This window comes from Ceratotherium simum, chromosome 37, assembly GCF_057802395.1.
Source record: "Ceratotherium simum simum isolate JZ-2026a chromosome 37, ASM5780239v1, whole genome shotgun sequence".
NCBI lineage: Eukaryota > Metazoa > Chordata > Mammalia > Perissodactyla > Rhinocerotidae > Ceratotherium > Ceratotherium simum.
In genome coordinates, this window is record NC_141936.1 from 8,103,817 (window position 1) to 8,122,300 (window position 18,484).

General features: G+C 47.5%; 1 protein-coding gene across 2 annotated transcripts in view; it reads right to left on the reverse strand.

Moving 5' to 3' along the window:
* Positions 1-18,484, reverse strand: part of DGKD (diacylglycerol kinase delta) — a 111,181-nt gene that overhangs the window by 36,562 nt on the left and 56,135 nt on the right. For both annotated transcript variants that reach the window (XM_087424668.1, XM_087424667.1), the window contains exons 4-8: positions 2,460-2,564; positions 2,052-2,184; positions 1,004-1,110; positions 494-619; positions 194-296 (exon numbers count right to left, since the gene is read on the reverse strand). In XM_087424668.1, the coding sequence (XP_087280794.1) occupies positions 194-296; positions 494-619; positions 1,004-1,110; positions 2,052-2,184; positions 2,460-2,564 (574 nt within the window). The remainder of the gene's footprint in view (positions 1-193; positions 297-493; positions 620-1,003; positions 1,111-2,051; positions 2,185-2,459; positions 2,565-18,484) is intronic.

The following is an 18,484-nucleotide window of genomic DNA, read 5'->3' on the forward strand; positions in this document are numbered from 1 at the left end:
TGCCCAACGGACAGCAGGACGCCAGTTACCACCTCTGTGCACCACTAGTCTCCCCTCCAACGGCTGGGCCTCACCTCTTCCCAACCGCATCTCAAAATCACCAACATAATGAGTTCTAGGGTCGGGGAGGGGAGAATGCAAGGAGAAAGAAGCACGAGGAAATGGATAAGACAGGAGAGCGTGTGGTACCCACCATCGGAATCGATGCTGTTGAGGGCGGTGGGAGGGATAACAGACACTTTACACAGGCCCAGAGGGCACTTGGTCAGGAGGGACTCTTTACAGGACGTATGTACCTGAAACAAGAGTCCACGCATCACAAGGGGGCAGCGGCATCCTTCACACACACCAGAACTCTCCCTGGCCTGCAGCTGCAGGAGGAGCGGGCACCTGCAGAACCAGGCTGACCTGTTCCCATCAGGGATTTACAGGAGGCAGGAGAGGGATGAAGCCCACGGCACAGACGTGCAGGGCCACGCACACGCGCGCTCACCATGGCCTTGCACCAGAGGCAGCGCCAGTCCTGCAGGCGCAGCACGCTGCCGCATGTCTTGTCGCACACCGTGCACTTGGCGCTCACGGGCAGGTTTCCTTCCAGCCACTGGTGAGGCATGGCGATCTGCAAGCCAAGCAGAGAGGCGCACTAGGGAGGGGCCTGAGCCCCACGCATGGACAAGGAAGCCCTTCACAAAAGTGCCCCAAAATGAACTCAACCAAGACATTCTTCTCCACGCGAGCAGAGGGAGAGCAGGGTCTGCAAAGCGCTGTCCCACACCCCCACCGCAGCAAGACTCACAGGGACTGGACAGAGCTCGGAGGCACCGTGGCCCACATGAGCCGCCAAATACACAGTGGGAACAACTGAAATGAAAACCTGCGAGGAAGGGAACTAAGCCCGGGCTGGTGGGTGGCTTCTTGCACCAGTGCTAGCAGGAGGAAAGGAGGGCCATGCAGGGTCGCAGCCCTGGTGCAGGGCCCCGGGGCGGGTCCCCCTTACGCGTACCCCGTCCTCGTCCTCGATGATGTCCTTCCCAATGGAAGCCAGCGTGGTCCACTTACAGTTATTGGTCGCGCGCACTGCACACCGTTTGTGGGCCTTGAACTTGCACACTGTGAGAGAATGAACACATGAACCTTCCAGCCTCATTCACGACAGGTGCTTCCAGTGCTGAGGAGACAGTCCAGTGGGAACCGCCCTCGACTTCTGGGAAGGTTGGAAGGAACACACAGCACTCCCCGTGTTATACACTAACTACTGGGATACGCGCAGAGACTGAGCACAGTGAGGCTAGGGCCAGGAGCAAGACCCGGCATCCAGTACAGCCAGGAGTTGGCAGACTTTCTGGAAGGGGCCAGAGAGTGACCGGCTCAGGCTTCGTGGGCCACACACAGTCTCTACCCCAACTTCCACCCTGCCCTGCAGCACAAGGGCCACCATGGACCATACTCCACGTGTGGACACTGAAATTTACATTTCATGTGATTTTCTGTGTCTCAAAATAGTCTTCTTCTTTTGGTTTTTTTCAAGCATTTAAAATTATAAAAACCATTCTTAAGCTCACAGGCTGTACAAAAACAGGCAGTAGGTGGGAAGGGGCCCAGGGGCCACAGTTTGCCTTTGTCTGCTCCTGCCCACTGCCCTTGCCCAAACACTGTAACCCTGCCCTCTGGATCTGAAGACAAGTCTAATCCATTTATCCACAACCCAAGTTACCCAGAGAGGGTACAACTATGCTGGGTGGACAGATATTTTAAATCTCTTCCCTCTGTGTCTGCTATATTTCCTCTTCGTGTCTCCTTATTACCAGGTTCTTTCCCTTTCCTTGGTTCCATTACTTTAAAAATAACTTATCAAAGGATCCTCAGCAGGTAAAATGAATAAGCATGGAGTCACGGAAACCACTTCACTCCTGATTTGTGGTGACTATGCTTGAATTTCTGAGGCTTTGTCAACTCAAACCTCAGCCACTTTTCCCGGTAGAATAGCATGGCTCATACCTTCACAGGACAGTCCGTGGGACTTGACCCCGGACAGATAGCATGGTTCGTACCTTCACAGGACAGTCCGTGGGATGTGACCCCGGAGAGGGCCTCGCGACACACATTGCAGTAAGTCGGCCTCGCATGGGAACAGGCATACCAATTGTGCATCCCTGAGAAATGGTCCATGCTGTACTGGGTGGGCTGGAAGAATGAAATAAAGATGGCAAAGATAAGGTGTCCCTTTCACATTCTTAAGTGTGGTAACTAGAACAGGATTCAGTAAAGTATCCAAGAGAGGAGAGGAGTACGGGGTCACAGCTGATGGGTCGGGCAAAATGATGAGCAACGAGCCTTAATTTTACAGGGAGCATGCTGAGAAAGCAGGTTCCAGAACGGTTCAGTCCACACACAGGAGATATTCAGACAGCAGAACATTAAGGAGAGGGTAACAAGAAGGGATGTTTTTATTTTTTAACCTCAAAATGCTCCCTGTTCTGGACAGTCTTCAGTGCTGCAATCCAATCTTCCATCTCTTTTCTGTTATCAGCACATAAGATGAGTTTCCTACATGGAGTGATGACCTAGAGAAAGAAACAAGAAACATTCAACATATCCACGGACAAAAGACAAATGCTAACAACTATAAAAGCTTTATAAAAACCTACTTTCACTATATATATATATGTATATGTATATTTTTTTAATGAAAAATGACGATTTCATTCACGTATTCAATTGAACAGAACATAAAAATGATTATCATGGGTTACTAAAAATCAAAAACAATCTCAAACCAAAAAGACAATCAAATTTAGTTTATACATTCACCAAAAATTAACGTTAAGTGGACATTTACCAACTACTTATTATGTACATACGTAATCAGCCATAGAAAAAAATTTTTTTTGTGAGGAAGATCAGCCCTGAGCTAACATCTGATGCCAAGCCTCCTCTTTTTGCTGAGGAAGATTGGCCCTGGGCTAACATCCGTGCCCATCCTCCTCTGCTTTATATGGGACGCCGCCACAGCATGGCTTGATGAGCGGTGCGCCCCCGGGATCCGAACCTGCGAACCCCGGGACGCCGAAGCGGAGTGTGCACTTAACCGCTGCGCCACCGGGCCAGCCCCCATAGGAAACTTTTTAAAAAGGAAAAGAAAAGCAGTTACTATTGCTCCCAAGAGCTCACAAATTGACGTCCAGCACTTGAATGGTTTGGGGAAAGTCTGGTCCAAGTTACTCTAGGAATACGGCAGCATTTCAAATGTATCATGCATACAGGCTCTCGTAAAGACCTGTTGACAAACAACAGAATAGCAACCAGCTACTACACTCGGGGCCTGAACAGTTTAACTGCAAATGAGGTCAGGAACCTGGCAACAATCCAACAAATGAAAATGATATCTACAACATATAACAATTTTTTACACATAAATAGGAAAAAAAACCTTCTTATAGAAGGGCTATGAATTTGCAATTCACAGAAAAAATATAAAATGGCTAATAAATGAATGAAAAGATGCCTAACCACTCTAGTGAATGGGGAATGCAAATGAAAACAGCTAACTGTTTTTCACCTATCAGATTGGCAAGTTTTAAAAGATGATAATCCAGTGCTGGCAAAGGTATGGGAGAAAGAGTTCCCCTCAAGTACTGATACGAGGTAAAAGGGTATAAACTTTTTGGAGAAAACTTTGACAATGTCTATCAAAATTTTTAAGTCATAACCTTTTACTTAATTTTGTTTTATAATGATGTAAAATATCTACATGGTTCCAAAGTCAAGTCTACAAAACAAGGTAGAGTCAGAGTCTAGCTTTATATCTGCCCCCTCCATCCTGGTTCCCTCCCTTCCCCACAGGTAGCTTTAAAAAATAAATAAACGTATGGTTTATCCTTCCATTTTTAAGGTATATGCAAATACATGTATATATTCATATCCCCCTTTTTAAGACAGTAGCACAGCACAGACACGTTTCTCCACCTCTGCTTTCTCATTTAATTCTCTGTCCTGGCTGTCACTCAGCAACACACAGTGACCCCTGACTTTCCTATGGGGTGCAGAGCTCCACGGGACAGAAGCACCTCAGGCTAGTCACCAGCTCCCTATTAAAGGCAATGTTATGTTGTTGAAAATCCTATTTCCATCAGTGCAACAAGGAAGAACCTTTACATAGATCTTTTCATATTTTTACCAGTATATTTGGGGGATAAATTCCTAGAACTGCCCTGACAAAGAGTAAATGCATAGATAATTTTGCTAGTTCCTGCCAAATTCCCCTCCACAGGGGTTGTACATTTTGCATTCCCACCAGCAGTGTTAGGGAAATGTCTGCTTCCCCATGGATTCACCAATAAAATATGGTGTTTAACTTCTGGATTTCTGCCCATATTATAGCTTTAATTTATATTAGGAAAATCCAATTTAGGAACACCCAATTTAAATTATTAGATGATCATGTTTCTGGCTCAGAAAATTCAGAAACAGTGTTTTATAGATTATCTCTTCAGTGATTTCCATAAACTACCTGCAAAGCTTAATCAGAGAAGGGGATAATTAGAACTGGGTCACAAATGCATGGGACCATTCATCCTTTCACGTCACCAGGGAAACCGAGATAACTACATGCAGGGGGCCAAGCTGGGCGTAGAGAGAGATGAAGCTGGGAGAGGGTGCGGGGAGACTGAAAGACAGAAACAAGAGAGGACCGGAGAAACTGAGTACCCGCCTGGGGATGGGAGGTGGGAGCCACCCTCCTTTACGCTTCAAGAGCACGACGTATAGCCTGTATCCCAGCACTGACAATACCCGTCCACCCAGCAGACTCCTGCTGAGTCTCTGCTCGAGACCTGTGATGCCAACCACAACAGGAAGGCTCCTACTCAGAAAGAACCTACACTGCGGAGAGATAAGGAAACAAGGAAACAATTTCAGATGCTGACACGGGCCATGAAGACGAAGCGGATCATGTGAATGGGGCTGGTGGGTGCTCTGGACAGGGTGGTCGGGGAAGGCCATGGGAGAGTTGGCAACTGCCAATGGCCTGGGGTCGGTGCTTAAGGAATTTTCATCAGTTACTGTCTGTCTAGAAAACCTCAGCAAACGCTTCTTTATTAAACACTCAGGAGTGAGTCGTAATATTTGAACACTTTTATCAGCATAATAAATACAATTACAGAAAGATAACATCCTTTATTTTGTATAATTTGGGGATTATATTAGGAGTTACGCAATATGATATTTACAGAAGAGAACAATGAGATTTTTCACGTCCTGTTCTATTTTAGGTCTTGCTTCTACTACTCCCGTGATAAACTTTACAAGATGAAGTGCCCAAATTATTCCAGAACTCAGCTACGTCATCTGAGAAAACGGATCTCTGGGTCCACCATCTTCCATGTGCTGAAGGAGGGGTTTACTGGAATAGCTTCATGGGTACTGGGCACCACTGGGCAGCAAATTACAGACAAAACTGTTAAGTTTACAGACAGTGAGTTACTGAGACGAATGATAAATGACATCATTTCCTCAATCTGTACAATTGTTTACAGGGAGTAAACACTGACCAGCAGATAAATGTCCAAGAACCTGGTTTTCAGCCTTTTTAAAAAAACTCTTGGGCCGGCCCCGTGGCTTAGCGGTTAAGTGCGCGCACTCCGCTGCTGGCGGCCCAGGTTCGGATCCCAGGCGCGCACTGACGCACCACTTCTCCGGCCATGCTGAGACCGCGTCCCACATACAGCAACTAGAAGGATGTGCAGCTATGACATACAACTATCTACTGGGGCTTTGGGGGGAAAAAAAGGAGGAGGATTGTCGATAGATGTTATCTCAGAGCCGGTCTTCCTCAGCAAAAAGAGGAGGATTAGTACAGATGTTAGCTCAGGCCTGATCTTCCTCACAAAAAAAAAAAAAAAAAAAAACTCTTACTTGTGCCTATTTGAAGAAGCCTCAGACAGACTCGGATCTGAATCCCACCTGGCCACTGACCGGCTAGGAAACGTGGGCACTCTGTCTTCATTCTATTCTGGAAAAGGGGGACGGTGAAGGCTCCCTGGCAGGGTCGTTACGGGACCGAACAGGACCGAGTGTGTACTGTACCCAGCACGGGGCCCAGCACCCAGTGTGCAGGACTCGCCCCTGGTCTGAAGCCCTGACGAGCTGTGTCACGTGGAGCAGCTGCCTGCCCACCCTATGCCTCCAACTGCTCATCTGAAAACCAGGCTATTAACAGTGACGTCACGTCCTAGCGTCACCAAGAGGTTTAGGGCAGGGACCACGTAAAGCGCTGAGACCAGCGCCTCACATGTAAGCACTGGCCACTGTTACCCTCGGTGCCACTTCAGGCTCCAGGTCCTAACCTCAGGGTACTATTTGGTGGAACCAAAAGATGGCTCTTCTATGTGGACATCATCTCCCTGAGACCATTCTGGTGCCAAGAGTCCACCTCCCAGATCGTGAGAACTGTCACAGAAGACTCCCACCAATAAAAACCCATCTCTGCCTCTCTCCACTCACGCTCTATCACCTTTGAGACAGAATCCACATTTCTTGGCTCTACAAGACCAGTCATGACCCATCTCCTGGAAGGCTCCTCCTCACCTTGGTCTCCTTGCAAGGACCTCAAAGCCTTCCAGCCCTGGGAAGCTTCCCAAACACCAGCCAGCAGTCTCCACACTCCACAGAGGCTCCTGCCTGTCCCTCTACTCCCACAACACCAGCCCAGGGCCCAATATGTGGGAGAGGTGAGGGTGGGAGGCTCCTGTCCTCAGGAGGAAAGGAAAATGGGAGGCTGCTTCTGAGAGAGACGTCTTGGACAGGGCTTCCTATTCACTCCCTTGATTCTGGAGACAGAGCAGGCAGGACAGGACCCAGGAGAGAAAGTGGATGAGATGGGCAGGCTATTCCCTCACAGCTGCGCAGCCAGTTCACGAGGGTAGGAAGAAGGCAGGATTCTGGGGAGTCACTCCAAGGAATAAGAGTGTCCCTTTGTTTGGACTGCAGCCAATACTGTAACTCCTAGAAACCAAGGAATGGTGCAAAAAAGCTAGAACTATCCCCTAAGCCTAGCCCTCACACAGAAAAGACTTTGGAGACCAAAAGATGCTCTATATTTTTCAAGCAAATTTGTAAGGTAAGAAACAGATCACATAACTCAGTTGACTTAAATAATCAATGCAAATTAAAGCAGGTCGGACAGTGAACTTGAAGGACAAATGAGCAACATCACCGAGATCCAGCAGGCCAGGACCCATGACTGAAGGAGAGACTTGGTACCAGGGATGCAGCAGAGAAATACACGGAGCAAGAAGACAGACGGCCACAGGAAACCACAAACCTGAGAGAGAGAGCACCCCAGACCTCGGAGTTGGAAGGACAGACAGAGGGTGAAACAGAAAGGACATCACAGACGAAGAAGAGAGAAAACCGCAGGAGCTTTTCTCACATAATCCTCCGAGGCAGGCTAGAAGTGCGGTAAACAGACTTGAACTCTTAGACACCTGCTGGAATTCTCCCGAAGGTAAAGAACTTAAAAATCGGTAAGGAAAAAGCAGACCAACTAATAGAAAAAGACTTGAACAGCTATTTCACAAATAGCCAATAAGGCACATGAAAAGGTGTTCAACTTCACTAGTACCACCTGGCAAGTGGAAAGGAAAACCCCAGCGTGATACGTGTCTCGTGGTGGCTGACCTGAAAAAGACAGATGCACATCACCAAGTGTTGGTGAGGATGTAGGGCACAAGAACTCTTGTACGGTGCTGGTGGGAATGCGACTTGGTGCAACTACTTTGGAAAACAGCAAAGCTGAACGTATATTCACCCTATGGCCCAGAAATTCCACTCCACACGCAAGAGAAATCCGAGCACGTCTCCTCCTCCTCAAGACATGGACAAGAATGTTCGTGGCATCACCACTCTCAACCGGCAAGGACAGAGTGGATAAGTAAACTGTAATGCATTAACACCATGGAATACGACAGAGCAATGAGAATGAAGCACTGCTGCTACATGCGATAACATGATGGATTTTACAACGCTGGAGGAAGCCAGACACAAAAGAAAATACACTGTTCATAAAATTTCCTTATGCATAAACAAAGTTTAAAAAAAAACAGGCAAAATCTATGGTGTCAGAAACTAGTTGCTTCTAGCAGTGTTTTTTAGGGAGAGGGGTCACATGGGAGAGCTATTGGAGGCTGCTGATGTTCTGTTCGTTGATCTGGAACATTCATCAAGCTGGACGCTGGTAATAAGAGCACTTTGCCCTATGTATGCTCTACTTCAGTAAAATGGATACAGAACTGGGAATAAAACTAACCATGTAACTGCATCGAAAGAGAAATAACCAAAGTCTGGTTAGAAAACTAAAAGTACAAGAGACAGACAGAAAATGGAAGTGTGTAAATAAACATGAGAGACTCGCAGAGCTACAGTGTTAGAAATAGAGCTTTAACATACAAAAGAGCGGCCGGCCCAGTGGCGGAAGCGGTTAAGTGCGTGCGCTCCGCTGCAGCGGCCCAGGGTTCGCCGGTTCGGATCCCGGGCGCACACCGAGGCACTGCTTGGCAAGCCATGCTGTGGTGGTGTCCCATATAAAGTGGAGGAAGATGGGCACGGATGTTAGTTCAGGGCCAGTCTTCCTCAGTAAAAAGAGGAGGATTGGCAGATGTTAAGCTCAGGGCCGATCTTCCTCACAACAAACAAACATACGAAAGAGATGCTCAGTCTTACTCATTAGGTGAATGCAAATTAAAATTATGAGATACCTTTTTGTATCTACCAGACAGAGATCAAATTTTGATAACACGCTCTGTTGACTCTCATACATTAGGGTGTAAATTAGTACAACTCCTATGGAGAACATTTGGTGAAATCTAGCAACATTTAAAATATACATCTTTGTCTTAGCAATAGTGGTTCTATAAATTTATCCTACACATATGTCCTCGTGACAACAGCCTCTAAGATATACGGTTAAGTGCTCAAAACAAAATGGCAGGAACAGCATGGGTGCAGAGGAAAAGTAATACTAGTCATCTCCAATGAGGGGACCTCTGAGGGTCTGGGAAACTAACTTTATATCTTTTTATCCTTTTGATTTCTGTACCATGGGCATGTATTATCTACTCTAAAAATAATTATTAAAAAAATATAAAGCCTTAAGTTTATACTATATGCTAAGGCCAAAAAAAGAGCTGTAAAAGCTCTGTTTGAACTAAGAACCTTCGCCTCCATCCTTCCCCACAAGTAACGAGCTCCCAGGAGCTGTGAGAGAATTCCTGGCCACTCCATGTGGGTCTTTGACACCCACGCCAGACAAGCACCTTCCAGTGTCCCAGGGAGAAGCAGCCTGGGAGGTTATCAAACCACGGGCAGTGACCTTTGAGAAATGCAGGAGAAGAGGGAGACGTGTGGAGACATACGGAAGTGCTGTTCACAAGGAGGAGAGGGTGGACTCTCGAATCACATACACCGCGCTGGCAGGACGGGGAGAGCGGCGGGGGTGGCATCAGATGATGCAGCAGCTACCACGGTCAGGCACTTGGCAGTCCCGGGGAATCTGCTAGGTGTTTACAGGCATTTGCTTGTTTCATCTCCTCCAACCTAATAAAGAGGGTATTGGGAGAGGAAACTGAGGCCTGTCGGGTGACTGGCCCAAAGTCCACAGCTCGTGACACAGGGGGCCGGGACACCAGGCAAGCTGGCTCCTGACCCTTCCCCAGCAGCGGCTTCCAATCTGGCTTCCCGGCAAGACTGCCACGTGAATAATGCCAAGACTGGGCGGTGGGGGGGTGGGGAACCGGCATGTGGCACGCCTCCTCCCGGGCTCGCTCAGAGCACGCGGTGTCTGGCACACCACATTTCCTTTTGGCAGGGACACTGGCTGGGAGGCTCAGCGCAAGGACGACAAGGACATCTCCCTGAGTCATGCAACCACCACCCCTCCCACTCTGACCAGGTTTCCCCAGAGTTCAAAATAGACAGTGGAGAAATGAGATCTGGAGGAGAATGACAAGGGCAGTCCATGACTCACTGGCAACGTCCTGTCCAGCAATTCCCAATCACGGATTTGGACATGCCTCTCATTTGTAAATAAGAGCTTAAATGACAAGACGATCAAGATCCTGCAAACTTTGGTATGCTGGAACCACAGGCCAAACCAAACACCCTTAACAGTAATACACACGAGGCCCTGAGCCTGGGACGGTCCAAAGGCCACGACAAGCAGCGAGCAGGAGGGGTGGACACACAGGTGGGACTGAGAGCTGCTCGCACTATGTCAGATTTCACGGATCCCAAAAATAATAAAAGTAACCCGCAGACTTCTGCTTCCAGGAAGATGATTAGATGTACTTTTCCCTCTTCCTCTGGCTAAGTACAACTAAAACCCTGGACACTACTATACACCTACTAGATGGCTAAAATAAAAAACAGGGACAACACCAAATGCTAGAGAGGATGTGGACAAACTGGCTCATACTGTCGGTGGGAATGTAAAACAGGATGGCCACTCTGCCTAACAGCCTGGCAATTTCTTAAAAAAAACAAATATGTAACTACCATATGACCCGACAAGCACTCTCTTGGGCATTTACCCCAGGGAAATGAAGACTTATGTTCACACAAAAACCTGTCCATGAATGTTTATGGCAGCTTTACTCATAGTCACCAACAACTGGAAACAACCCAGAGGTCCTTCAGCGGTAAACGACTGGACAGGCTGCCGTGCCGATTCCACGGAATACCACTCACTGTAACAAGAAACCACCCCACACACGCAACGACCCGGAGCGATCTCCAGGGAGCTCTGCTGAGTGACAAAAGCCACCCCAAAAGGTTACATACTGTATGATCCCATTTCTAGAACACTCTTGAGATGACACAATTACAGAAATGGAGAACAGATTAGCACTGGCCGGAGGTTAAGGAGGGGGTGTGGGTGTGGTTATAAGAGGTCAACCAGAGGATCCTCGTGGAGATGGAAACGTTCGGATCTTGACTGCACGAGCGTCAACATCCGGCGTGTGATGCTCTGCTACAGTTTTGCAAGACGTTACCACAAGGGGAACTGGGTAAAGGCCACAGAGGACCTCTGTATTATTTCAATTCCATATGGATCTACAATGGTCTCGAAATGAAAGGTTTAATTAAAAACAAGTAGCCACAATCAACAACATTTTACTAACATCTAATATGTTCAAACTGGGAAAACTGGGAGTAATTCCAGAACAATATGGTATTTCCTAAGAACAAGGGCATCAGGTCTCACTCAGCACAAATTAAAAGTGTGATTTTATCTTGTTAAAGTCCTTTATTTGTAGGTAGTGCAAACGCATGAAACATCTGACTTGCCAAGGAAATATTATGCGGACACCCCCTGGGTACATATCATCAAAGAAAACCAAATCAGATCCTCCCCGCACGCCTGAGCCAAGTCAGGCATGGAGGGCCACCATGCTCACAGCTCTTGGCCTCAACACGTGGCCTGGTACCGAGCCTGCACAGGACAGAGCCCGGGAAATGGAAGGACTCGTTTCTGTGCACTCACAGTGCTTGGGAATCACGTCAGCCGTGACCCACGGGCCCTGCCCTCCAACAGCACTGCACTTCCTGGGTGGCCCCGGTGCACTCTGGGAGCAACCAGAAATGCCACCAAGACGAGCTACCCCCCAGCTCCAGACCCCCAAGCTACCTGCCCACCAGAAAGGCCCCTCAGGAGTCCCGCTCACACACCTAGATGTATCCTCCCATCAACTGCCCCCTGGAGGCCACCATCCACCCAACCATACCCTCAACTTCACCTCTTCTCCCAGGCTCGACCCCTATCTTCAGGATCCAAATTCTTCCTTTTTTCTCACAATTAAATTCAGGCAATCTTTCACTGGAACAAACAGACAAGATCCCTGCTCCCTGCCATGGAGCTCAAATCCAAATGCAGACAGGAAATAAACACCATCATAAAGCAGTAAATCATACAGCATGGAGAGCAGGAGCTGGTGATAAGTCTATGAGAAACAAGATCAGAAAAGAGAGGTCAAGGGTCAAGGCAGGCCTCACTGGAAAAAACTGGAAGGATGTGGAAGGGAAGAGCTAGGCAACAGCCTAAAGCAGGAGCCGGGCTGGTGGCTGGCACAGAGGGAGCCGGGGGGAGAGGAGCCAGGACAAGCCTGGAGAAGCAACAGGCCACAGAGCACCATGCAGGTGCCTAGAACTCCGGCTTTGACTCCGAGTGAAACGGGGAGCTGTGGAGCTTTTGGGGTTTAAAAGCATCATTCCAGTTGCTTTATTGAAAACTGGGATGGAGGCAGGGCAGAAGTCGGGAATCCCACCAAGAGATGACGGGGAGGGGCGTGGCTGCACTCTGGAGTGTCCTGAAGGCAAGGGGGTTTCCTGACAGACTGGACCGGCCGTGAGACACAGAGAGGAGCCAACAAGGGCTCCCTGAAGAGCCAGGGAGAAGTTGCCATCCAGAGATGGGGAAGGCTGGGAACAGGCTTTGCAGGGTGGGGATCAGGAGTTCATTTTGGACATGCTTAGGGTGAGGTGTCTGTCAAAATCTTGGCTGTGTCCAATGTCTTATCTCATCCATGAGGTCTTCACCTTACCATCAGCCTGGCTACGTTAAAAAAAGAAACTAGATCACTCATAAGTTACCAGTGCTGGGGGAAGTTTAAAAAACAAAAGTTCTGGAGAACAATCTGACAACATCTCATCAAGCTGAAGATGTGCACATCTTAGAATCATACTCTAGACAAACTCATGCCCGTGTGCCCAGGAAGACATGTGTCAGAATGTTCATGGTAGCATTGGTTATAATGGTGAAATCTGGGAAAACGTGAGTCAACAGAAGGACATTTCAAATCCTGGACCACTACATAGGCCACAAAAACTAACAATGGAGCACTGTCATCCTCAACTCAGGCTGCAAGTGTAAAAAGTTCTGAGGATCGCACTCCACTCCCCAGAAACTCTGATTTAATTCCAAGAATCAGGAATCAATCTTTTTAAATCTTGAACCACTTAACGAAAGATAAATGTACCACATGGATAAATCTCCAAAACACAAAGCTGGGTGAAAAAAGTAAGCTGCAGGAGATATAAAACAGGACACCTTTTATTCAAAATTTTAGCACTGGCTAGACAATAGTATATATTGTTTATACCTACATACACAAGTAGAGAAAATACAAAGACATGCAAACAAATGATAAACACCAAATTCAGAATCGGGTTGACCTCTGGGGAGGGAGAACAGGAGGGAAGAGGATAGGGAAGGGAAAATAAAGGACCCCAGGTATATCCATAATGTATCTTTCTTAGGCTGGGAAGTGTACATAGTGGTTCATATGTCACTTTGTAGATGCCTGAAATATATAATAATTTTTAAAATGTTAGGGGCCGGCCCCGTGGCTTGGTGGTTAAGTGAGCGCGCTCCACTGCTGGCAACCTGGGTTCGGATCCCGGGCTCGCACCGACGCGCTGCTTCTCCGGCCATGCTGAGGCCGCGTCCCACATACAGCAACTAGAAGGATGTGCAGCTATGACATACAACTATCTACTGGGGCTTTGGGGGGAAAAAATAAATAAATAAAATCTTTAAAAAAAAAATAAAATAAAATAAAATAAAATAAAATGTTAAATGTTTTGGCACAAAAATATGCTAAAATACCCAAGCCAGGGCCTAGAGAAACAAACAGTATGACTCGTATTTATAGTTATAGTTTATTGTATTTATATATATATAAATACATATATATACATATAGCATGTATGGTTTATTGTACTTATAGTTGATAGCATATATTTATAGTTGAGACTTACAGAAGGGAATGGGTCAGCTTGAAACCACACCTGTAAGTGGATTCTACTGGTAAAACTGGGGGACATCTCCGGGGAGCCTGAACTTGGTATTCATGCATTCATTCACTCACCATACGTACCGCCCTCTGGGTGCTCCCAGGGCCGTTACACACCTGGCCAACGCTGCTGACGCATGAGACGCATGGCAGACACAACTGTTCCTAATTTCCCTCTCACATTTCTCATCTCAGAGTAGATTCCTGAATCCTGAAGAGCCAGCTGAGTGCGTGAAAATAGGGTTGATCCTTTATGGAGGAGGAAGGGGGAGGCACTGGCTGACAGCTCAGAAGGAAGCTCTTAGAGACCAGCAAAAAACCTTCTCTGCCAACACAGCCCCCTGCACGAATCATTAGGGTGGCAGCCCCCGGAAGCTAACATCAAACCCTAGGAACTTCCTTTTGGAGGATTCTCAAAGCACACAGAGATACACGCCTCAGCTTCTTCACCTGCAAAATGGGTATCAGGGCCTGCCTCTCTGAGGGTGAATGTGACAGGATGTTATTCCCATTAACAGTGGGAGCCATCACAGCTGTCCTCCAGCAGGAAGTCATCGGTCCACAGGCCACACAGGTCAGGGCAGACAGGCCATGCAGGAGAGCAAATGGTTGTGTTGGGCATCTGGTCAGCGCCTGCCTGAGCACCATCTGACACCATGGGCGACAATCCCCTGCGGCTATGGCAGTATGAATAAGGAGCGAGCACGCCCCCTGGGGAGAATACTTCCAGGCTCCCCGGTGCTCGTTTGAGGATCTGGGGTGAAATTTCTCCTGTGACAAAGCTCAGACCACGGGAACTCATTAAGAGAAGTTTGTCCGACCCACAGGCTTTCTGTCTGGCCGGGTGAGCACCAAAGATGTTTCCAGCATGTGGGTGACATCACACCACCAAGCCCACAGCTGTAAAAACCCCAGCCCTCCACTTCTAAGGAACACAAGACAAAAATCAACCCTCCAGAGATTCTTACAATAGTCTACAATTCCTTCCACGTACATCGTTTCAAATCCTTACATTTACCTCTTTCCCACACAGCTCCCCGCGGTCCTACGGCCCACCGTTACCTGGAACTCTTACCTGCCACTCTCCCCTCCTTCACAACAGTTTCCAACGGCTCAAAATGGATCAGAATTAAAGTGGCCCAGCAAAAGCAAAAATCAAGTTTTGAAATCAGTGGACAAGAACTTGTGGTTCACTGAAGAAGAACAGAGACACCAGAGTAACGAATCAGCACCGCGAAGCCCAGCCACTGACCGGACAAGGAGTGAAGGGACAGTGTCGGGGCAGGATTAGGAACCTGGAAATACGCTGCTAAATATAGCTGCCCAGCCTGCGGGGCTTGGAAAGGTGGCCGAGAATAAGCATCTGGCGCGCTCGGTAATTTCTGTCACTTCCTGTTAGTCACATCCTGCTGTTCCGATGCTGCCCAAAATGCTGGATTCCCCACACACAACCCCTACCTGGAAGCCCCCAGAGACACAGACCATTCAAAACAGCTGGGATGTGCGTAGACAACGGACTTCCTCATGGAGTACCACAAGGAACACAAAAATAGACACCACCACACAAACAAGCCCCTGGTGGTCCCCGTGCGAAAGCAGCCCCAAGACGCGGGTCCCGGCCTCCAGGCACCCGGCTCTGCAGGCCTCGAGGCCCCCGGAGAGGAGCCCAGGCCTGAAGTGCTGCTGGACACCTCCCTCCCTGAAGCTGCACCTCACCTCCAGTCTCAGGGCAGCTTGGGGGGCTGGGGGGGTCCCCCCACCAGAGCCACTTGACCTGCCCAGGCCCACAGCACACAAAGCCAAGCATCCTCCGCCCCACCCACCTCCCCACCCTCCTGAGGACACGGCCACCAGGAATGCAGGATGCCCAGGCAGGGAGCAAAGTCAATCCGGCCAGAGGTTAAAATTACATGTCATCTATCAGAAGATAGATTTTTTAAAAGGAACAAAAAGTAAAATGAAGCAAAAAGTAAAAGTTATACCTAAAACTGAAACATGACAAAAATATTTGGGGTTATTCATCTATTTGGTATTTCAATGTGCTTCATTAAGCTTTGAAATATGTTCAATGTGTGGAAAACCTTAGAGATGAGAGACCACCCTGAGGGGTTGGGGGAAAGAGGCAGAGAGGCCCCTGGAGGGAGGGGCACCATCACCCCCACTACCTGGGGGGAGGAGCACCCAGGTGTGCAGGTGGTACCCCAGGGGGCATTTCCCCAACTGCGGGCAGGAAACAGGAAACCAACAGGCAGAAGAGAAGACACAAACAAACAAACAGACCCTAGCATTCTTCCAACAGCAAAACACTCGAAGCAACCTAAATCTCCAAAAACTGGGAATGGTGAAATAAATTATGACATGATCATACAGTGGAATACCATATCGCCCATTTTTAAAAGGATGATGAGAGCACATATTTGTGGACACAGATGATCATAATACAATAAATTTAAAAAGCAGGTTACAAATTAGTATGCATAATTGATCCCACTCTTCGTAAAACTAAAGTACATTTACTGATATTCATAGGAAAACGCCTAAAAAACTACTTGTCTATATCATGGTTTTTCAACCTCAGGCACCACTGACATTTTGGATCAAATAATTCTTTGTTGTCCCAACACTGTAGGATGTTGAGCAGCATCCTCGGACAAGCCAGGAGCGTGCTCTCGGCGCCCCCACTAACTGTCATAACCCAAAATGTCTCCAACCGCCAATGTCCTCTGTGGGCAAATCTCACTCCCCACCTTATCCCTCCCAGGTTTGCGAACATGGGTCTCTAATAGTGTTTATATCTAGGATCTCTGCGATAAGACTTTTGACTGTTTTTTGGGTTTTTTGGTTATGATACTTATTTATAAAGAACATGTTATTTGTATAAACAAATGAATAAAAAAATAATCCTAGCATCAGTAAAATATTACAGGTGTTTTTGCTATCATGCAATCTTTGAGTTGCTGCAAACCCTCACATTCTATAAAAGTGCACAATAAAAATAACAGTAAGTCTCACGGGAAAGGATGAGCTGGGGCAGAACACTCCAAACCTATGCAACTTTGTAACCAAGCATTAAGGAAACAACAGCAATCCTAATAAAAACACTAGCACAAATTTTAGAAGTATATAAGGAAATACTATAGTCAATATAGAACTTTACCTTTTAAAAAAGTGAAAAAGCTTGATGGATGGGAGTTGCTGCAGCTGAGTTACAGAGGTGGGCAAAATGCATAGCAATGTAAGATATATTATTACAAGCAATTCCAAGGCAAAGTCTGAAGGCCTGGAGCCCAGGGCCATGCTCCTCCTTGGCTGGCTGCGTCCTGTCCTGCAGCTGGTGATCTCGGCTCAGCTGCTGGGTTGGTGCATTTTTTGCTAGAGAAACACATGGCAGCCGAAAGAATTGTAATTGCATCACCCTCCTGGCTACAGCACAGAGGGAACAATTAGCTCCAAGTCATTAGCTCAAACACCTAGGGTTATTATTATCCCAGTGACAATGAAATCGGACTTGAAGGGACATGAGGATGGAGGCTGTGGAATGGGAAAGCTTTGGCAGTCTTAAATCTGGCCTCCATCTTACTGTCCTAATTTATCTGTTTTTCTCTGGGGTTATTTGATGGTAAATCCGTATACACTCAAGTGCATTTATAGTAACATTACAGTTAACAAGCATCAAGAGAAGAGAAGAGACCAGACGAGACTCATAAGCAACTCTGCAGCTCTAGGTCCACCATGCACTTTCCTGATCACTGAAGGTCACACTCATTAGGCAGGAAGATTTCCCAGAGCAAAGGGGCCCAAGGTAAGAACACCTGCATCTGCTGACTCGCTAGGTATTGCCCTGGGGACAAAGTCTTGTGCACCTTCCCTGATGAGCTGCTCTCAGGGCTGTCTGCACGTCCCACACTTGCACTGGGGAAGTAAATGGCAGACTAGATACCAGGCAGCAGGCTATGCAGCCAGAAAAAAAGACAAACAAGACGCCAAACAAAGAGGAAAACAAGGTTTACAAAGAATTTCTCCAAGGGTATATTTATATTACATTACTGCGTAGGAAAAAAAGCAAAACAAAAAAAGATTTATTTGTTATTTTTGTGTGTGTGTGAGGAAGATCAGCCCTGAGCTAACATCCGTGCTAATCCTCCTCTTTTTGCTGAGGAAGACCAGCTCTGAGCCAACATCTATTGCCAATCCTCCTCCTTTTTTTCCCCCAAAGCCCTAGTAGATAGCTGTATGTCATAGTTGCACATCCTGCTAGTTGCTGTATGTGGGACGCGGCCTCAGCATGGCTGGAGAAGCGGTGCGTCGGGGCGCACCCGGGATCCGAACCCGGGCCGCCGGTAGCGGAGCGCGTGCACTTAACCGCTAAGCCACGGGGCCGGCCCCCAAAAAAAGATTTAAAGGGCAGGACACATAGCCTGGAAAACTGGAAGCTGATATCTCAGGTGGTGGGATTAAGGGACTTTTTTCTTTTCCTTCCGGTTTTCTGTATTTTTCCAAATTTTCTACAGTAAAAAGTGTTTTAAATATATCCCTGCCTTTATTTTTCCTATAAAATCAACATCTGGGCCAAAAAACTACTAGCTGCCTATATAACTAGCATTTTCTCCTTCTGCCTTCCAAACCGCCCCTGCTGTTCC